This window comes from Coregonus lavaretus, assembly GCF_964263955.1.
Source record: "Coregonus lavaretus genome assembly, contig: HAP1_SCAFFOLD_1467, whole genome shotgun sequence".
Taxonomy (NCBI): Eukaryota; Metazoa; Chordata; class Actinopteri; order Salmoniformes; family Salmonidae; genus Coregonus; species Coregonus lavaretus.
This window is the reverse complement of record NW_028166752.1, coordinates 50753-73651: the sequence shown is the minus strand read 5'-3', so window position 1 is coordinate 73651 and position 22899 is coordinate 50753. Positions and strand designations below refer to the sequence as shown.

The following is a 22899-nucleotide window of genomic DNA, read 5'->3' as shown; positions in this document are numbered from 1 at the left end:
CGGCCAGAACTTCCGGTAGAGAAGTAAGCACTGATAGGCTGAGAGGGGAAGGGGCGGGTAATACCAGAGTAGTCCAGGGTTTACACGAGCTTCTATAGCCACAGATTCCACAGCCACAAAGTCAAAATTGGCACACACAAAAAAGTGCTTTTTGGTCTTAATTTAAGGTTAGGTTTCAAATCAAATGTAAGAAGACAAATTGTAGAAATGGGCGGGGTTTATGACTTGGTGTCTATAGAGCTCGCCAGCTTGTAGTCCTAAAAACAGCCATTCCTATGGGCAAAACTAACGGGGAAATAATAGGGTTTTGGAATACACGCCGAAAATAAGGTCACAGGTTAACACAGGCTAATGAGATCTTATATGTTTTGTTCTATGAGTTAACATGACATTTATGAATTATGCATTTATGCAACGTTTTTTTTCAATGACAAATGCTTAAGACAGTGATGTTAGCTGATGATTATATCATAGAACAAAACCTATAAGATCTCCTAAGCCTGTGTTTGCCACAGACCTTATTTTCGGCATTTATCCAAAAACCCTACAAAAACTCCATACATTTTCCCATAAGCTTCATTTAACGAACCATGGTGGTTAGTGCCTACAAAAAGACGCCATTACTATAGTCCGCCACAGTGGACACATAAAAACACCCATAATACCCATATAAACACAGAAATGGTTCCAATGTTGTTGTTTTTCGCCATTCATTTTTCACATTGTCAATTAATTGTGTTTGGTGTAGGCTTATCTTGGCGTAACGTTTTGATAGCTGTGTAATTCTCTCTCGGACAACGTGAGTTTTATCAATATATTCGCCTCAATTTACTCTTAAACATTCTCAACGCGAATTATTGATACAAGTTACCTTATCCGAGAGAGATTTGTGCAGTTATCAAAACGTCACGCCAAGGTAAGCCTACACGAAACACTGACTTTATACAGTATGACGTAATTCTAAAATCGCAGATGGAAAAATTAATGATGAAAACGATTGGAACCATTTCCGGGTTTTATGACTCATACTGTGTATGGGTAATTTCAAGATTGTCAATCTGCATTCAAAAGACATTTCAGTATAGCAGAATAACATATGACGACATGCAAGCCATTGTAAGTGATTGATGTAATGTAATTTCAGCCATTCATCAAATATGCACTTGCTAGGTGCTCTTCTGATGACACAATGACCTTATTGCTTCAGTTTTGATGCCTTCCCAACCAAGTGAATTATTACTGATCATGTATGGAATTGTGAAAGTGACAGAGGATTTGTTAGTCAGTAAATGTTATTGGGCTTTCTAGGTCTACTGTTTTTTCATTGCATACTGTATACTTTAAGAAGCAATGTTGGTAATGTATTACAGCATTAATGTGTGTATCTTTTGTTGCCAGTGACGTAAGGGGCTATACATTGAAATAAAAGTCACATAACACATTGTTAGAACAGTGAAAAAAATAAATATATTTTTAAAAGAAATAATACATCCGGGACAGTTGCATTGCTAAAAGGACAACCAAAATGTCCTCTTGTCGAGAAAACAAAACACATTCCCACGCTCTAATCCCAATTGAGGGATAAATCACAAATCAATAAATTAACCAGGATGAATAAATTAACCAGTTAACTTTGTTAACATTCCAGATATAGCTGCTGATTTTCCAGTTTATTAATAAAGGTTCAGTTGAATATGGACCTCAATGAGTCAATCTTTCTTCATGAACTAGAAGGTTTGGAGTGGTTTGAGCTGGCTAACACTTTGATCCTGCTTTGAAATACTTCTCTGGACTCATCCCCCATCTCTTGCATTACAATCTCCGCCCGCATACAGAACTTTTACTTAATAATTTACAATTTTGTTAGTGTCCCAGAGGTAGGAATACGTTTGAAATCCTCTGGAGTGCAAAAACCCTGTTATTTCAAGAGAAACATCAGTCTCAGCTCAAAGAACAGAGAGGGATCTGATAAGACAAACGTGTGACAAGAGTGAGGGGAGAGCTTATGGATATGGTACCCCTAGTTATAAAACATACAATACAAAATAAAAAATATATGTTAACTCAAGATTTGGGTGAAAAAGGCTTCAATATTTCTTAGTAAATAAATGAACATGAGCACATAAGAGTGAATGCAACATTGAATACTGAACTTAATCTGTCTTGATCTAGGAACAATGTAGAACTGATGGCTAGGTCTGTTTTGGGAGAGAAGGGCGTCCTTCTACCAAGCCACAGAACAGTCCATGGCAGAGATTACATCCCTACACTCATCAACTGAAAACTCCTCTGTTCCTGACGTCATTCCAGGAAAGTTCACTGTGGTCACCTGTAGTCGAAGAGAAAAACATCTTCCCGGAACACTGACAAGATTCTAGAGCCTCCATCCACATTGGAGTAGTAAGTGTCTGTGAGAAGGAGAGGTTGAACTCAGTAACCCCAAAGTTTCAGTGCAAAATAGCTTACGGTTTGTTGCATCATTAAGTACCACCATGGTCATGGAACAATATAAAAGTGTTTGTACAGCAATACAAATAAATACTTTTCAGTTCATTCCCTCTTTCACTTGTAAAAAAATCCATAGAAAATCCATTTTAAAAATTTAAAAACGCTGAGGTAAAAGGAGAGGCAGGAAGTCTCTGTGACCATCTCCAGGTCTGCCTCTCCTCACAGAGTTAGATGGAGGACAACCCCTCCATCCATATCCCGCCCCCAGGCCCCTACGCAGGCCCCAATGTCTCCACATCAGTAAGAACCTGGTCGAGGATCTCGTCTATGACTGGACAGTCGTAGTTGACTTGTTCGAGGTCCAACGCTGGGACAAACGTGACGAGGAGACGACCAATGCTCCTCCGAAGCTCCCTCAGTCTGAGAGAGAGAGACAGAAACAGAAAAATGGTGATCAACATGTACAGTGCCATTCAGAAAGTATTCACACCCCTTGACTTTTTCCACATTTTGTTGTGTTACAGTATGAATTTAAAATTGATTAAATTGAGACTGTCACTGGCCTACACACAATACCCCATAATGTCAAAGTGGAATTATGTTTTTAGACAATTTTACAAATTCATAAAAAATGAAAAGCTGAAATGTCTTGAATCAATAAGTATTCAAACCCTTTGTTATGGTTTGCCTAAATAGGTTCTGGAGTAAAAATGTGCTTAACAAGTCAGATAATAAGTTGCATAGATTTTTTTTATTTTTATGACTACCTCATCTCTGTACCCCACAGATATAATCATCTGTAAGGTCCCTCAGTCGAGCAGTGAATTTCAAACACAGATTCAACCACAAAGACCAGGGAGGTTTTCCAATGCCTCGCAAAGAAGGGCACCTATTGGTAGATGGGTGTAAAAACAAATTATAAAAAATGACATTGAATATCCCTTTGAGCATGGTGAAGTTTTAAGTTACACTTTGGATGGTGTATCAATACACTCAGTTGCCGGAGAGGAAGGAAACCGCTCAGGGATTTCACCATGAGGCCAATGGTGACTTTCAAATAGTTAGAGTTTAATGGCTGTGATAAGAGAAAACTGAGGATTGATCAACATTGTAGTTACTCTACAATACTAAACTAATTGACAGAGTGGAGAGAAGGAAGCCTGTACAGAATAAAAATATTCTAAAACATGCATCCTGTTCGCAAATAAGGCAGTTTATGTCCTGAATATAAAATGTTATGATTGGGGCAAATCCAACACAAACACATCACTGAGTACCACTCTTCATATTTTCAAGCATGCTGGTGGCTGCATCATGTTATGGGTATGCTTGTCCTCTGCAAGAATTCAGGAGTTTTTTAGGATAAAACAAAACATAATAGAGCTAAGCACACGCAAAATCCTAGAAGAAAACCTGGTTCAGTCTGCATTCCAACAGACACTTGGGAGACAAATTAACCTTTCAGCAGGACAATAAACTTAAATTGGCTTGAAAATCTATGGCAAGACTTGAAAAAGGCTGTCTAGCAATGATCAACAACCAACTTGACAGAGCTTGAAGATTTTCAAAAGAATAATGTGCAAATATTGTACAATCCAGGTGTGCAAAGCTCTTAGAGACTTATCCAGAAAGACTCACAGCTGTAATCATGCAAAAGATGATTCTAACATTTATTGACTTGGGTGTGAATACTTATGTAAATGAGATTTCTGTATTTCATTTAAATAATTGTGCAAAAATGTCTAAAAACATGTTTTCACTTCGTCATTATAGGGTATTGTGTGTAGGTGGGTGAGAGAAAAAAATATATTTAATCAATTTTGAATTCAGGCTGTAACACAACAAGATGTGGAATAAGTCAAGGGGTATGAATACTTTCTGAAGGCACCGATGATTTGATGACCATACAGGAATACTGAAGGAAACAAAAGTGAAAATCTTATCCTCACGTTTGGGGCGCCTCCGAGGTCGAGCCATTAGCAGCACTAGTGACCGCTATGTCTCCCCTCTCTGTCTGGGCAGCCTGAGCTGCTTCTCGCTCCTCTTTCTCTCTCTCTTGTTTCTCTCTCTCCCACTCTTGTTTCTCCCTCCTCAGCTCCACCACGTCCAGCTGCAGCGTCTCACACTGGGACCAGAGGTTGCCCCTCTCCTCTTTCATAGCCTCTACCTGGGGGTGGGAGAGCAGACAAGGGCACAGAAGGGAATGGTCGGCAGAGGATTATGTGGAGGAGGGAGATAAGAAATCACATCAGATAGACACCCTGATTCATGTTCATTTACACACAGCATGGTACATTGCCCCATCACCACCTCTTCATCCTACACACACCTGGTACATCAGGTTTCCATCAATCCAGTATTTTTCATGGTACGGTAAAATATCAACAGCATATCTATAAAGGCAGGGGGACAAAATGTCCACTCACCTGGGAGCGTAGCATGTCACGTTCACAGTTGGCGTTGCTGAGGTCCTGGAGCAGAGTGTCCACCTGTACAGCCAGCTGGTCACTGACCTTCCTCCCCTCCGCCTGCTCTCCTTCTCCACCCCCTGCTCCAGTCTGACAGACCTGGTGGCATTGCTCTCTCTTCACAGCGGCCTGGGAGAGCTCCTGCATGCTGCCCTCCAGGTCATGGAGCTGGCAGGTCAGCTTGTGGACCTGCTCCTTGAACTGGTCCCTCTCATGGGCTGCAGCCTGCATGAGCTCCAGCAGCTGGTCCTGCTGCTCCTGGGCCTCCGACAGGTTACGGAAGTCAATCAGAGGACGGTCTAATGGGTCTGGGGCTGATGGGCCAGCAGACGATGGGCCTGGTGCGGATGGGCCTGGTGTGGATGGGCCTGGTGTGGATGGGCCTGCAGAGGATGCGCCTGCAGAGGATGCGCCTGCAGAGGATGCGCCTGGTGTGGATGGGCCTGCAGAGGATGGGCCTGGTGTGGATGGGCCTGGTGTGGATGGGCCTGCAGAGGATGGGCCTGGTGTGGATGGGCATGGTGTGGATGGGCCTGGTTCTGTTCTCTTCCTCTCTCTTTCCTCCTTCTCCCTCTTCTTCTTGTCGTCCTCTTTTTTGTTCTTCACTTTTGTCCGGTTCTCTATTCTCTCCTTCTCCCTTTCCTTCTCTCCTTCCTCCCTTTTCTTTCGTTCCTCCTCCTCTTCATCCTTCACTTCGCCCCGTATGTCTGTCTGGGTGGTGATGCTCATCTGCTCTGAGGGAGGTGGTGGAGGGGAGGGGTTGGTCGCTGCGGTTCCCGTCTCCATGGAGCTTGTTCCTATGCCATTGGTCTTAACGTTGCCAGTGCCAGAAGGTGTTTCCACGGCCCTACTCTCTGACTTTACCTTGGCCATGTCAAAGGTTGCCTTCTTTGGAATAGGGGTGCTGTTGGTCTCCAAGATAACAATGTCATCGTCATCCGTGATCTCATCATCGTCATCGTCAATAGGGATGATGACTGACGGGGATGACACATTAGTCTCTGCCGCCGTTGATGCAGTCCCCATAGAGGTGTTTTGGTGGAAACCGTTCACCCTGGGTCTTTTGGTGTCCCTTTCAGAGGTCATTGCCAATGTTCTCTTCATTCTACAGAGAGGGTATGGGGCTTATTATGCACTAATGAACTAATAACAATGACTATTGACAGAATTTCTATGCGTCTTGTGGCAATGATATGTCGTACAAACACTACGAGAGAGAGAGAGAGCATACAAGAGAAGAGAGAAAACCACTCAAGACAGTGGGCCTACCTTGAAGGGGTTGAAGGGGCTGGAGGGGTTGAAAGAGAGCACACGCTAGAGATGATGGGCATGTGGTTGGAGGAAGGGCTGGTCCCTATGAAGAGAGAGAGACATACAGTGAGGGAAAAAAGTATTTGATCCCCTGCTGATTTTGTACATTTGCCCACTGACAAAGACATTATCAGTCTATAATTTTAATGGTAGGTTTATTTGAACAGTGAGAGACAGAATAACAAAAAGAAAAAGAAAAAGAAAAACGCATGACAAAAATGTTATGAATTGATTTGCATTTTAATGAGGGAAATAAGTATTTGACCCCCTCTCAATCAGAAAGATTTCTGGCTCCCTGGTGTCTTTTATACAGGTAACGAGCTGAGATTAGAAGCACACTCTTAAAGAGAGTGCTCATAATCTCAGCTTGTTACCTGTATAAAATAAACCTGTCCACAGAAGCAATCAATCAATCAGATTCCAAACTCTCCACCATGGCCAAGACCCAAGAGCTCTCCAAGGATGTCAGTGACAAGATTGTAGACCTACACAAGGCTGGAATGGGCTACAAGACCATCGCCAAGCAGCTTGGTGAGAAGGTGACAACAGTTGGTGCGATTATTCGCAAATGGAAGAAACACAAAAGGACTGTCAATCTCCCTCGGCCTGGGGCTCCATGCAAGATCTCACCTCGTGGAGTTGCAATGATCATGAGAACGGTGAGGAATCAGCCCAGAACTACACGGGAGGATCTTGTCAATGATCTCAAGGCAGCTGGGACCATAGTCACAAGAAAACAATTGGTAACACACTACGCAGTGAAGGACTGAAATCCTGCAGCGCCCGCAAGGTCCCCCTGCTCAAGAAAGCACATATACAGGCCCGTCTGAAGTTTGCCAATGAACATCTGAATGATTCAGAGGAGAACTGGGTGAAAAGCGTTGTGGTCACATAAGACCAAAATCGAGCTATTTGGCATCAACTCAACTCGCCGTGTTTCGAGGAGGAGGAATGCTGCCTATGACCCCAAGAACACCATCCCCACCGTCAAACATGGAGGTGGAAACATTATGCTTTGGGGGTGTTTTTCTGCTAAGGGGACAGGACAACTTCACCGCATCAAAGGGACGATGGACGGGGCCATGTACTTCAAATCTTGGGTGAGAACCTCCTTCCCTCAGCCAGGGCATTGAAAATGGGTCGTGGATGTGTATTCCAGCATGACAATGACCCAAAACACACGGCCAAGGCAACAAAGGAGTGGCTCAAGAAGGAGGACATTAAGGTCCTGGAGTGGCCTAGCCAGTCTCCAGACCTTAATCCCATAGAAAATATGTGGAGGGAGCTGAAGGTTTGAGTTGCCAAACATCAGCCTCGAAACCTTAATGACTTGGAGAAGATCTGCAAAGAAGAGTGGGACAAAATCCCTCCTGAGATGTGTGCAAACCTGGTGGCCAACTACAAGAAACGTCTGACCTCTGTGATTGCTAACAAGGGTTTTGCCACCAAGTACTAAGTCATGTTTTGCAGAGGGGTCAAATACTTATTTCCCTCATTAAAATGCAAATCAATTCATAAAAATTTTGACATGCGTTTTTTCTGGATTTTGTTGTTGTTATTCTGTCTCTCACTGTTCAAATAAACCTACCATTAAAATTATAGACTGATCATTTCTTTGTCAGTGGGCAAACGTACAAAATCAGCAGGGGATCAAATACTTTTTTCCCCCCTGTACATTTATATCAACACCTAGATTATCAGAAACATCGCCATCAACATAACACACGCAGTTCCCAGTAGACGTACCTGATTGTGTGAGGGGAGAGATCCTGAGAGGAGAAGATCTGGGCCTTGCACTGAGTGGTGACGCTGTGGAAGCCCTAGAGCTCAGTGGTGCCTTCACATTAACTCTGACTGTGGGGGGAGCAGCAGCTGGAGACATCTGTACAGCTGTCCTGAAGCTCTACACATGACAGAGGAAGGGAAGGACATGAGTAGGAAGACTTCGTATTGGCTGTTTTTATTCAACTAGCTAGTCCTCCTGGCCTCTGTACTAGGCGCTGCTATATGACATAGCTAGACTCACCGATGTCTTTATAAGCTGCAGTTTCAGGTCCTCCTGTTGGCGCCTCAGAGCCTCGTTTTGCCGAGCCAGCGCCGCGATCCGCATCCGCTCTGACTTCTTCTGCTCATCTTCATACTGACACACACACACCAGGGCCAGGCATTAGGACATACACAACAGGGTAGTTTGGGCAGGGTACACAACATATAAGGTAGAACAAAACATGTATGGCCATAACATACCGGTAGGCATGAACCAGGGTGTGACACATACACAGACGGACACAGAAATAGCTAACCTGTTGTCGTTTCCACTCCTGCTGCATTTTGGTGTTCCTTTCACTGTGAAATAGAGCACAGATTGACTGACATAGAAAACAATGTTTAAGAAAATAACACTGGCACCATTGAGATTTGATTTAATTGAAAATGAAAAGCCATAATTGCATTAATCTCTCACCTGCTGACATCATACACATTCTATGGAATAGCCTATCAGGTGAAATATTATTGGCACCCTTGATAAAGGTGAGCAAAAGGTTTTCAATGGGGTTCAAGTCAGGGGACTGAGATGGCCATTGCAAAATGTTGATTTTGTGACAATTTCTTGGTGGATTTTGATGTGTGCTTGGGGTTATTGTCTTGCTGGAAGATCCACTTGTGGCCTCGAAGTTTCAGCCTCCTGGCAGAGCCGACCAGGTTTTTGGCTAAAACGTCCTGGTATTTGGTAAAGTTAATGATGCTGTTGACCTTAACAAGTGCCCCAGGACCAGTGGAAGCAAAATAGCCCCATAACATTTACATTTTAGTCAAGATCCACCACCATATTTTACAGTAGGTATGAGGTTATGTTCTGCATATGCATCCTTATTTTGACGCCTAACCCACCACTGACTGGTGTGCATGGCCAAAGAGCTTTATTTTCATGTCATCTGACCATAGCACCGGTTCAAATCGAAGTGCCAATGGCGTTTATCAAACTCTAGGCATGTACATTTGTTTGTTGCTCTCAATAAAGGCTTTTTCTGGAAACCTTTCTAAGGAGCCTATTGGCATGGACGTGGCGTCTAATTATAGATTTGGCGACCCGTTGATGCGATGAAGTCCTGTAATTCTCCACCTTTGGCTCTTTTATTTGCCTCCCGAACCATCTTCCTCACTGTGCGTGGGGCCAAGATACACATGCGTCCAATACCTGGCAGGTTTACCACTGTTCCAGCGGTTTTAAACTTCTAAATTGATGCCCTAATAGTGGTAGGTTGTATTTTTTTGGGGGGTTCAAAATTATTTTTAGCCATTGTCAGATTTATGAAGGTCAACAACCATGTATGTCTCTTTTCGATTGTGAGTTCTTTGCCTTTTCCCATGGTGATGGATGACATGCGTGTTACCTCATTTTTATACCCCAGTGAAACAGGAAGCCATGGAAGGCCACAATACAGTTCCTTAAACTGAGATTAACTTTAAAAAGTAGCCTGTTAATGCAGATTTAATTAAGAATCTTAAAGGGTAACAATAGTTTTGACATCTACACTACCGGTCAAAAGTTTTAGAACACCTACTCATTCAAGGGTTTTTCTTTCTTTTTTACATTGTAGAATAATAGTGAAGACATCAAAACTATGAAATAACACATATGGAATCATGTAGTAACCAAAAAAGGGTTAAACAAATCAAAATAGGGCGGCAGGTAGCTTAGTGGTTAAGAGCGTTGTGCCAGTAACCGAAAGGTTACTAGGTGAAAATAGTAAAAATAAAGAAAAACCCTTGAATGAGTAGGTGTTCTAAAATATTTTACCGGTAGTGTAGATTTTTTAGAACAAAATGTATTAGTTGTTAAACAAAATCTCTTTCTCTGAACAATTATTTGTATTGATATAAAATAATAAAACAATATAGCTCAGTAATTATATTATTTATTTTATACATAATTTTTTGCTAATCTTTACAAGGGTGCCAATAATGGACCTGACTGTACAACGTTAACTCCTTTCCTACTGTTTTCCAAAATCTGTCAAGTCAACAGTTAGGTGTGCTTGCTGAAAGCAATGCACAACTCCAGATTTCTCTCATAGTCTTATTATTAGAGGGGCTTAAAGCATGAGTCCCCACTTTAAATCTTCGACATACTTCTTCTTCTGCACGCTACTCCTCTTACACCGTTTGGATTGAGTTGCTTACATACAACTTTTTGACATCTTTTATACTTTTTAAACTGTAAGCTTTTTGTCCTTATTTTTGTCCTCCATCCACTTCCATGGGATTTCCTCAACATTCTAAAGGTCCCAGTGTGACACCACTTTCAACATTCCATTCACTCTAAATGCAACAATGCAAAACATTTCTTGTTTTTTCTTGTTTTATTTTTGGTAGTTACAGTCCCATCGCTGCAACTCCCGTACGGACTCGGGAGGGGCGAAGGTCGAGAGCCGTGCGTCCTCCGAAACACGACCCAGCCGAGCCGCACCAATGTGTCAAAGGAAACACCGTACACCTGGCGACCGTGTCAGCATGCACTATGCCTGGCCCGCCACAGGAGTCACTAGTGCACGATGGGACAAGAATATCCCTGCCGGCCAAACCCTCCCCTACCTGGATGACGCTGGGCCAATTGTGCGCCGCCCCATGGGTCTCCCGGTCGCAGCCGGCTGCGACAGAGCCTGGACTCGAACCAGGATCTCTAGTGGCACAGCTAGCACTGCGATGCAGTGCCTTAGACCACTGTGCCACTCGGGAGGCCCAAAACAGCTGTAAATAATAATAATAATAATATAAATAAAGTTACAGCTGTTTAAAGTGACGAAAAGTAGCTAGCTAACGTCAGCTTCTCATGTCTCATCACTGAGCAGCCCAAACGGAGCCATTACTCTGGATACTCACAGTGCATGGGGCAGCGCAGGGAGCGAGGGACAGACAAAGACAATCAGCTATAGATACTAACAAAGGAAGTTACTTTATTTCTAATTTCGGGTTGAGCAATTGGCCTGGGTAGGGTAGGGCCTGAACGTCAACGGCCTGGGTAGGGTAGGGCCTGAACGTCAACGGCCTGGGTAGGGTAGGGCCTGAACGTCAACGGCCTGGGTAGGGTAGGGCCTATACGGCAACGGCATGGGTAGGGCTTGCGCTAAAATGTCATGCCCATGCAGGACTCTCCATAAAATGTAACAATGGTTGCGTGTTGCGTTTGCCCAGGGCTTCGGGATACAAGTGTGAATCACTACATGTACCCACACACATACACTTTATTTTTGCTTGACTGAGCTTGCCTGGCTTACTGGACCAATAGAATAGTCCCAAAATTGCAAATCTGACCATCTGACACTCCAGGCAGGCTAGAGAAAACCCTCAAAGTATAGTATTTGAACATCCAGTATTTGACACAGACTTTTCTTTCCTAACAGGTCTGAAGGATAAGCCACAATCTTCACACAACCCTGTGTACGTAAATCAGACAAATCATGTCATGAACGTTTCCTGCAAATTTTATCAATTTGCTTTGTTCATAACTTCAAGTAGATTCAAATTCAACTATTGACTCGACTTGTGTATCCCCCTGGGGACAGATGTGCTCCGAGGGAATGGGTGCCCTTCTCCTGCCAGTGGGTCCCTCTTCCCTAAAGACACCAAACCAACTTTAACATGTTCAGGATATCCTATCCAATCAATTAATCAATCAGCCAATCCATTTTTCCATCTACCTACTTTTTCAACTACAACCAGTCACCACCATTACTACTGCAGACACTACCACTACTATACATATTTCAAAACCATAAATACTTTAAAACAAGCTAGCAACCACACCACATTTTCTTCAGGAAATGTACTTTTCTAGTTCTTTGGGTTTTAGACTTTTCTAATCTGAACACCTGCTCATTCGTCCTTATTTTTAGGCACGTGCGATTTCACACTCAACTTCAAGCACGAAGGTGACTATGCATGCCAGCTAGCTACTTTGCGTTTGATAGTAAATTCTGAAAACAAGTAAGTCTAAACATATACACGCGGTTGTCAGCCATTTGTGCAACATGTTTTTTTCTTTTTTCTTTATCTGCGTCCAGCTAAACCTTCGGTAGAATTCAAATGTTTTGCACTAGAATAAATGGCCTGGCTACTACCAAACATGACAACTGTGGCGGGTAAACTCGCAGCATAATGACAACACAAGCAACTTGTGCCGCGAACCAGCATCAGAAATATGTCAGGATTATTTTGCTTCCATCAACAAATCACACAAAGCACTATTATCAATCTTACTGCATTTTGCGGAAGGCCTAACGTTGGTTTTTCACTCCATACATTGACAAAATAATGATGCATGTTTCAGCCTCAAGGTCAATTATCTGCAAATAGCCTAGATGTTCAGTTATGCATTCAAAATATCTTTAGATGCAGCATTAATTCTACAGTATATGGTTGGATTCTCACTGTTGCTTGTAGGTTTTCTGGTATGAAGGTTGGTCATCATCAGAGTCTTCAGGCTCTTCCTCCACCATGCAGCTCCTGGAAAAGGCAGCTGATAATGAATGCCCATATACTGCCATGGCAACATCACACACTGGTACACACATACAAATACATACAGTGCATTCGGAAAGTATTCAGACCCCTTGACTTTTTCCACATTTTGTTACGTTACAGCCTTATTCTATAATCGATTAAATAAAAAATGTCCCTCATCAATCTACACACAATACCCCATAATAACTAAGCAAAAACGGGTTGTTTTTTGTGTGTAAATGTATTACAAATAAAAAACAGAAATACTTTATTTACATAAGTATTCAGACCCTTTGCTATGAGACTCGAAATTGAGCTCAGGTGCATCATGTTTCCATTGATCATCCTTCAGATGTTTCTACAACTTGGAGTCCACCTATGGTAAATTCAATTGATTGGACATGATTTGCAAAAGGCACACACCTGTGTATATAAGGTCCCACAGTTGACAGTGCATGTCAGAGCAGAAACCAAGCCATGAGGTCGAAGGAATTGTCTGTAGAGCTCCGAGACAGGATTGTGTCGAGGCACAGATCTGGGGAAGGGTACCAAAAAATGTCTGCAGCATCGAAGGTTCCCAAGAACACAGTGGCCTCCATCATTCTTAAATGGAAGAAGTTTGGAACCACCAAGAATCTTCCTAGAGCTGGCCACCCGGCCAAATTGTGCAATCGGGGAGAAGGGCCTTGGTCACTCTGACAGAGCTCCAGAGTTCCTCTGTGGAGATGGGAGAACCTTCCAGAAGGACAACCATCTCTGCAGCACTCCACCAATCAGGCCTTTATGGTAGAGTGGCCAGACGGAGGCCACTCCTCAGTAAAAGGCACATGACAGCCCGCATGGAGTTTGCCAAAAGACACCTTAAGGACTCTCAGACCATGAAACCAGATTCTCAAGATTGAACTCTTTGGTCTGAATGCCAAGCGTCACGTCTGGAGGAAACATGGCACCATCTCTATGGTGAAGCATGGTGGTGGTAGCATCATGCTGTGGGGATATTTTTCAGCAGCAGGGACTGGGAGACTAGTCAGGATCGAGGGAAAGTTGAACGGAGCAAAGTACAGAGAGATCCTTGATGAAAACCTGCTCCAGAGTGCTCAGGACCTCAGACTGGGGCGAAGGTTCACCTTCCAACAGGACAACGAACCTAAGCACACAACCAAGACAACGCAGGACTGGCTTCGGGACAAGTCTCTGAATATCCTTGAGTGGCCCAGCCAGAGCCCGGACTTGAACCTGATCGAACATCTCTGGAGACATGAAAATAGCTGTGCATCGACGCTCCCCATCCAACCTGACAAAGCTTGAAAGGATCTGCAGAGAAGAATCTCCCCAAATACAGGTGTGCCAAGCTTGAAGTGTCATACCCAAGAAGACTCAAGGCTGTAATCGCTGCCTAAGGTGCTTCAACAAGGTACTGAGTAAAGGGTCTGAATACTTCTGGAAATGTGATATATCCGTCTTTTATTTTTTTTTATAAATTTGCAAAAATATCTAAAAACCTGTTTTTGCTTTGTGATTATGGGGTATTGTGTGTAGATTGATGAGGGGGAAAAAACAATTTAATTAATTTTAGAATAAGGCTGTAACGTAACAAAATGTGAAAAAAGTGAAGGGGTCTGAATACTTTTGCACTGTACATTCCGGTAGGCAAGTAGACATGCACACAAACATACAAACAAAGACCGAGGGGGCCCACAAAACATGTTATAAGCATGTTCATTTGATCTAGGTGGGTTCGGGACACACCTGAACTGGGGGTCGGGGTTCATGTGGCAGAACCACTTCTCTGGGAGCAGTCTGCAATCAATCCCATCTGGCAGCTTCCTCCAGCGCAGGCAGGTGTCACATTGCACCCAGTTCTGGTCCGGGCGCTTCCTATGGGGATAGAGATACACAGAAGAACCAGTTAGAGGAGGGACGGAGACAAAGAGGAAAGGAGAAAGGAAGACGGAGGAGTGTTTTACTTACATGGTGTCTTCCACTGGCACGGTGCTGTTAGGATCTTCTTTGTCTCTTTTAAAGCGGATCTCTTTCCAGTAGTCCTCCAGCTTTACCCCCAAGTTGTTGATGGTTTTCCTGCACAAAGAAAATAAGAAATAAACAATGACAGTTTACATAGTGCTGATTTATCCAGCTAAATTATTGAAAGTACACTATCTTTAAAGTGTGTGGGCAGATAGCTGCAAAATAGTCAGATTGTTTTGTTTCATTGAGTGGAAAACAGTTCTTCAGGAAGTGTTCTTGAAGGGAGCACTCTCCTCCTCACCTATATGTGGTAAGAGTCCTTACCTGTATTTGTCGGTATTGTCAAAATCTTGCTTGTTGTGGGTGGGCTCCAGAAAGTTACACTCGATAACCCCAATTACCCCGAGACCTTGGATGTTGGCCTGACGGGGGTAGAGGTGGTTATGGGTCAGTGATGGAGGACATAAGGCATCAGAGTACCACAATAGATGGCAATACTTTTTCTTATGCACATGCACAATCCACTCGCACAAACATACAAATACACTCTTTTACCTTGAGTTGAACGCCCACTCGCTCATAAGGTTTTATGAGGCGGTTCTTGTGGTACATCATGATGCCGTATTGGTCTTTGCTCTTGGTGTTGTACCCAAAGGTGATGGGAATACGTCTGTTCTGGTACAGGACTTAAGGCCTCAAACAGGAAGGAGAGCAGATGACACATATCCTCTTCCCTTTGTGAAAAATACCCTATTGTATCACTGTGCTGAACATGAACATCTAGCTATGGAATGTATTGAACTAATATTAGTTAAACATAAGTAACTGATTATTATTGCAAGCTTATAAAAGCATTGTGTCTATGGCAGTGACTGATGGTATTTCTTGTATGTAGAGCATAGTACCCATATTTGACTATTTCTATTTTCCCTCCAAAACAAAACAGAAGTAGTGTCTCCAGGATGTGACAACACCAACACACAGTAAAGCCATCCACAGAGGCTCCTGGGTGGGGTAGGATACCACGAAGTTGGGCTTGTAATAGTCCTTTGCGATGTATGCCAGGCTCTTGGAGATGAGCTCAGTCTTCACTTTTTGCCCTCGAATGACGATCTGCATACGCGGCTTCAGGTACAGAATACTGCAGTATGCCTGAGCACACAAACAACACATTGAGAGAATACAATAAACAATCAGCCCAGCGTCGTCCGGGTTTGGCCGGTGTAGGCCGTCATTGTAATTAAGAATTTGTTCTTAACTGACTTGCCTAGTTAAATAAAGTTAAAATAAAAAATAAAAAATAAATCAACAATCAATCAAAATACAACACTAGGAAAAAAATGAAATAAAATAGGCTATTTCACACATACAAATGATAACACACTAGTCCAGCGTTTCCAAACACTGTCCTGGGGACCCCAAGGGGTGCACCTTTTGGCTTTTGCCCTAGCTTTACACAGCTGATTCAAATAATCAACTCAAGCTTTGATTATTTTAATCAGCTGTGTAGTGCTAGGCAAAACCGAGTTTGGAAAATGCTGCACTAGTCAAAGGATAAATTATTTCAATCCAGCTAAAGCTACGCTCTGTTGTGTGAAATGCTGTATGGAACGTCAATATAACATCACTATACTAATACTTACACGTAGCGAGTAGTAACTCTCTGGTTTTGTGAGCAGCTCCGACCGCCTGTATTGCTCACTGGTGCTCTCCAAGACATCCAACGGGATTCTGATGTCGTAACTGGATGTTGTGAAATCAAACTCTGTTTGTCCTGTTAATGTCCTGTGGACAAAAATAAACACTTACTGTATAGACTCCTACTCAACGGTTTTACTTGCTCCACACTTCAAAAAGGGCCTCAGGGCTGACCCCTAATGGTGGAATTTTAGGTTTTGACTATGTTCAAGGGGAAGGCGAAAGTGAAACCTACAATTCCACCAAGGGAGTAATCTGATGGCCGAGAGAGTGGCAATTTCAAAGGAGAAGTGACATTTGAAAGTCAATTCCACGTAGTTGAGGGAGAAGGAAAGAGAGGAAAATGTCCTTATATGGAATCTGTAAGAGAGAAATACTCAAGTGTGTATGTGTCTGACCTGCGCAGGCTCCAGATGATGATGCGTGTTCCTGAAGAGCCCGTGGAGCAGGTGGAGTTGATGGCTTTGAGCTCTGTGAGCAGCTCGTTCTCCGTCTTAAAGAGAGAGTAGTACAGGATGTCCTGCAGACTGGCCTTGTGCTTCTCATTCACACGGAGTGCACCAGAAGTCAAGGACAACACACACAGGAACAATACAACCGATAGACCTAAATAGCTAGCCGTATTTAAGATTGGCACTATCAAATGACACTGTGTACAAGTACATCTATAGATCTACATCCCACCTGTCCAAACTGTTTGAAGGTGATGACAGTTTAAGCACTATGATGTGTGTGTGTGTGTATAGTCTCTCTATAAAAGGATATACTGGTTGAGTCCGACGCGTTGGAAGGAGACGATGGGTACGATGATCTGCTCTGCTTTGATCTGTGCCAGGTAGCTCTGGGAGAGCATGCCCACATGCATGGAGTCTCCATTTAGCGACTTGGAGAACACGATGGCGTCTCGTCCCAGACGCATGGACCCCGACTTGAAACCGTTACCGTAGAGACCAATCGGGTGCTGGCCGTTTATGACTGTCTTCTCACTGTAACCGAAGCTGAGGAGAGAGAAAGATAGAGAAAAATGTTTTTTTTATGTACATGAATCATAAACTTGCATTCTTATAGCACAGCATACATTATTAATTTTTTTACTTGTCCCTGGTTTGTTCCGGGAACGTCCCTTTAGACATTTTCAGGATGTTCTCTGAACATTTGTTTTTCCAATCGTCAAGACATTACATGATGGTCCCAAGGGAACGTTCTCTGGGGGACTTCTGTAAGTTCCCTGGACGTCATGGAGGACCAGGTCAGGACGTTCTCAGGACATTCACCAGTGTCATCAGGACGTCACGTGATGGTCCCGAAGGGGGTGTTCCCTGCAGGACTTTTGTCCAGGCTTTTATCTAACCTGATTCACCCTGCTAAAGTAGTGGTAGTGGTTAAGAGAACTGTCCATACCTGAGCATCTTGTGCATCTTTTCATAGTCCAGCCCATTTCCATTGTCCATGAAGATGAGGCAGTCTTGGCCTTTAAACTGGGTCTTATCAATCCAGAACTGCTTGGCATTGACATCTGGATCATAGGCATTATCTGGGGAAAGACATGGAAATAGAGGACTTGTAAGCATAGAGGAATATGAACAGAATACATTAGAAATGACATTTGACAAAATATTGTTTTTACACTATGTTGTTTTACAAATAACGAATCCCTTTCATAGTGTATGCCACCATAGCAGACCACCCAAGCCATTTGCCCAACGCCAACACATCCACGCCAAACCAGCATAGGAGTCCAAGCCAAACCACATTGCCATCTGTGTTGCTAATACTGTGGAAAACTACCACGCATCAGGGTTTTAGACACCCCAGATAACATTCAAAGCTGTGTAATGTAAAGTGTGATAGATATAATATGTCCTCCTTTGTTGCTTGTGCAATGTGGACAATTACAACAGGCTGCCTTTGACAGCTGTAACAGAGGATGCAACCCCAGCCTCTGCTGTAGATGCAACATCTTCAAGACACTACTGGAACATCAGCTAACACAAACATGTGGTCTGGTCTCACTCTCCCCAGAACTATCTTCAAAATCCCTCCCTCCCGCTATCCATCCAGCCATCTCCTTTTCAAATGTTCCTCCCTACCGCCATCTTTGTACTACTATCTTCTATAGTCTAGCTCCCCCTCTCTCCATTATTCTGTCTGGAGCAGGCTTGAATCCAAAGGCCTGTCCAAAGCCACACTGGCGAGGTGGGGTTGGCAGTGTGTGTGTACTGGCTAGATGGGAAACACTGGGCTGATGAGAGATATTGCTATATCCTAAGCATTTATTGCTCCAGGTAGAGGTAGAAAGAGAGAGAAAGAGTGGAATGGGTTAGGAAAAGTGAGGGGTATGGAAGGAAATCAAGAGTGTGAGATACTGGAACACAGAGAAAGATGGAGATAAGAGAAGGAGATAGGAGGAAACTGTCGCAGAGACATGCAAAGAAATGTGATGGACATCTGAGACGGTATCTGGTGACAGGCTGAATACTAAACTGGGTTGGCAGACAGACTGCAGACAGGCAGACTGCACTGCAGCAACAGAGACCTGCCTGAGAAACTGCTCATTGCTCAATGACTGATAAGCAGGGCTCCAGACTGCAACCATTTAGTCGACCCTATGACTTGCTGTGCGAGTTACATTTTAATTGGCTACACATTCTACCTGGTCACCTCAATCAAAATGTCCTATTTTTGGGGCAAATAAAACCTTGATTTGGTTAAACAGCAAACTGCATTATACTCATGATTCTTTTAATGAAACTGTCTGCCCTCCCGCTGTGCCTGTTTCGCTGGGGCCAGCTGCTGTAATGAGCGAGCATCTCACATTCTCACAAAAAAAATCAGAACATTCTGGCGCCCTATTTTGACATGAAAATATAACTAAAAAATGCAAGACAATCACTGGATTAGGTTGCATATCAAAAAATCTTGAATCATGCATTCCTGCTTAGACTTGTTAGATGTAACAACTTATTTATTGAATACCATCTCAGTAGTCTATTACACACTACTTACTAAAGCTTTGTGAATGACCTTATAATCACTTTATAAGATGATTACTCCTATTATTTCTATTGCGTGACGTTGCAAGATTTTATTTGGATGGTGCAACCAAATTATGGGCTGATGCCGCCAACTGAAAAAGTTAGTGCCACCAGGGGAAAATGTTAGCCTGGAGCCGCGTGATAAGGGAACGGGATTAATCATCATGGAGGCTGAAAGTGTCTGTTGAAAAAGACCACCCCAGGGACAGGACTGCTGTGAGATAGGCTATAGGCCTAGCCTGTGGGATAAAGTGCCTTATCCAGACACACTGCTGTAGGCTAATTGTCAGAAACTATGGTAATATGGTTCAAGAAAAAAAAAGTATAATCACAATGACGTAATTCGAAAGCAAATCAAGGAGATGCGAGGAAATGGTCCTCTGTAGCTCAGCTGGTAGAGCACGGCGCTTGTAACGCCAAGGTAGTGGGTTCGAACCCCGGGACCACCCATACACAAAAAAATGTATGCACGCATGACTGTAAGTAGCTTTGGATAAAAGCGTCTGCTAAATGGCATATTATTATTATAAAAGTGAGGAAGGAGAGCCGAGGAGGGCAGGGGTCCTTGAACATCCATTAGGTTATATTCCCACTCATTGTAGGGTATCAGAGAGGCATTACGGCGTATATTTGAATTCCCTCTTTCTCTGACGCTCTCGAGTAGTTTATGTGAGAGAGCAGCCTAGCACATGGATTATTTCTTAGCAAGGGTAAAATGTTCTTATATGCAACATCCATGACTGCCAACTTGGGAGAGTGGAGAAGGGAGAAAGCTAGAAAGGTAGAGAGGAGGGGCCAGGAGGCAAGACAGGGGATTTAGAGTGATAGTCCTTGAGCTTCCATTAGGTTATATTCCAACTCATTGTAGGGTTCAGAGAGCTTTAGCATTCTCTGTCGATCTTGAGTAGTTTATGTGCGATAGCAGCCTAGAACAATAACTTTTTTTAGTACAGTCTGGGGAATGGTAGTAGAAAGGTAGGGAGGCGAAGTGAGTATAGGAGGGGAGGGGAAGGCATGGCAGGGGAAAGAAAATAGCATATTCCTTAGTGTGATTTGAATTGAGAGTGATATTCATTGAACATCAATGAGGTTATATTCCCACTCATTGTAGGGTTCAGAGATCTTAAGCTCTTCAGTGTGTCGTGTTAAAATGCACTCCCCATGCATGGAACATTTCATTTGCATGCACATTAGTGTGTCATACAGCATAGGTTACATGTAGCATACATCAAAAAGTTAGATTCCATGTTATGAAAATTCCCAAACGTTTCCAAAGTACAGTACATTTTGAAAGTTACTGAGAATATTTCCTCCCTTTGCAACCCTACTCTGGAAAACAGACATCCCCAGGGACCGCTGTGGGTCAGTCTATAAGTCTACCCCAGGGGACAAAGAAGACCCATCCATAAACACTGTTGGGATGGGAAAAGAATCCCATCCAAAAATGAAACGCTCAGCAGGATAAAATAGGTCACAAAGTGAGTGCAGAACATTGCCTCTGAGAGTAGCCATTTTAACACCATGATGCTCAGCGATTGGACAGGAATGACTTACAGTTGGACACAGCGATTGGACAAATATGACAGGTGACACACCGGTTAACTTGGCGACTGGACAGTACGACTGATGATGATGACTCACCTATTAATTCAGCGATGGCGCTGAAGGGCCAGGTGTGGCTGGTGGAGTTTGTGTGGAGGAACTTGGGACAGAGCTGTTAAGGGAGGAGTAGAGTTAGCCTATGTTGATGACATTAAATGGATCAAATTTGGTATATTACCACCTCCTTCAGGAAGCATTATATTAGGTCTACTCCATTTGGAGGCGAAAGAAACGCACATCTGTTTATGCGAGGTGCTGGCTAGCGGAGTAGAACACCTGAAAAAGAAAAGGAGAGCCACACACTCTAGGAGCTCAGATGCAATAATTGTATAACCTGATAAACAACGTTGACAGACAAGCTGTCTTCATCAGGCTATAATGACAAACACTGCGGGTCACTAGTTTATATAGTGTCAAAGGACACACACACCGGGTCACTAGTTTATATAGTGTCAAAGGACACACACAGACCCGCAGTGTTTGTCATTATACCCTGATGAAGACAGCTTGTCTGTCAAAACGTTGGTTATCTGGTTATTATATTATTGCATCTGAGCTCCTAGAGTGTGCAGCTCTCCTTTTCTTTTTCAGGCCTACTCCATTCCCAGATGACTGACAACCCTACATGTCCTGACTGATTAACCTACATGTCCTGACTGATTCCCAGATGACTGACAACCCTACATGTCCTGACTGATTAACCTACATGTCCTGACTGATTAACCTACGTGGGTCCATCCCCACAACCTGTGAGTTTAAAGTGTGAAAAGCACACCCAATACTCACTGCCTTCATTCATCTCACACAAACCTCTCCATCTTCAACCTCCCCCTCCTCTCAAACACACACACGCCTGTAGATTCAGAAGCCTCCCCAAGCAGACCCCAGGTCACATGGAGAGGATCGTTTTAAATGATATAAGATGCATGTCCGGGCCAATGTGGTCATTATTGGCTATACGGTGAAAATTGACACTATTTCCCCATTTGAATGGCATAAGATAGCTTGGATGCAGCAACAGCAACCATACTGTGACCGAGGAGTGGAATCATTGGGGTATATATTATAGCTATGAACTGGAGACAGCGTCCAAGATGGCCGACCGTTGTTTTCAACGTAATCTGCTCACGTTCCCATACGCTGTTTCGTGGTGGTTGCCATCTGCTTTACAACGCCGTGAAAACACGCCCGTTAGGCAATCTGGCGCTTTGATTTGAACACAATTCAATCTCCCGGATTTCCGAATCTCTCGACGCAACTCGTTTTTGACAATAGTGGATGAGCGCCATTGGGCTACTCGGTGTGTGACACAGAAAAATATTGCACGTCACCACAACAACACCGCATGACATGAGATGATGAGAAACGCCTCTACAAAGTATATATTTTCCCCAAGTTCAGAAATAGTTATGTATTTATCTAGCAAACGACAACACCGAAATATCCAGCTCCGCTGTTCAAAAGATGTTCCACTTTGTATGGGGACTGGGGGTTATCAATATCGCACGCGCTAACGGCAATCAACATTCCCAAAGGATATTGGTTAGCTAGCTCCAAAACATACATCACATTATGCGATCGAACCAACAAGACTATCGCCATACTTCTAAATTTACTGCACAGCAATTTACTTCTACATACAAATCCCAACAGATTATAGATAGTGTCAAATATCATGATATGCTTACCGCACTTAGAGGCACTCCTCTCTGTACTTGCGACGCCATCTTCTCCGAAATGCAGAAGGGGCGTGGTCAACATGCACAAGTCCAGCGCGAGGGCACCGCCCAGCTGGATATAACCCCGCCCATAACATGCTGTTGGTGTGTTAAGAATAACTTAATTTATCTGTTTATTCACGAACC

The 22899-nt window shown here is 43.4% G+C and overlaps 1 protein-coding gene across 1 annotated transcript; it reads right to left on the bottom strand.

Moving 5' to 3' along the window:
• Nucleotides 1-1396: 1396 nt before the first annotated feature.
• On the bottom strand, nucleotides 1397-22761 carry LOC311114350 (uncharacterized protein; the record flags this gene model as incomplete). The annotated part of the gene is made up of 19 exons (XM_084189613.1): nucleotides 1397-2868; nucleotides 4398-4615; nucleotides 4875-6021; nucleotides 6186-6270; nucleotides 7974-8130; nucleotides 8254-8367; nucleotides 8531-8573; nucleotides 12660-12734; nucleotides 14481-14609; nucleotides 14703-14810; nucleotides 15024-15121; nucleotides 15255-15374; nucleotides 15723-15851; nucleotides 16343-16484; nucleotides 16796-16952; nucleotides 17163-17395; nucleotides 17799-17931; nucleotides 21074-21146; nucleotides 22723-22761. 19 exons carry the CDS (start codon nucleotides 22759-22761, stop codon nucleotides 2721-2723), a joined length of 3348 nt encoding a protein of 1115 aa, XP_084045739.1. The 3' UTR covers nucleotides 1397-2720.
• Nucleotides 22762-22899: the final 138 nt, after the last annotated feature.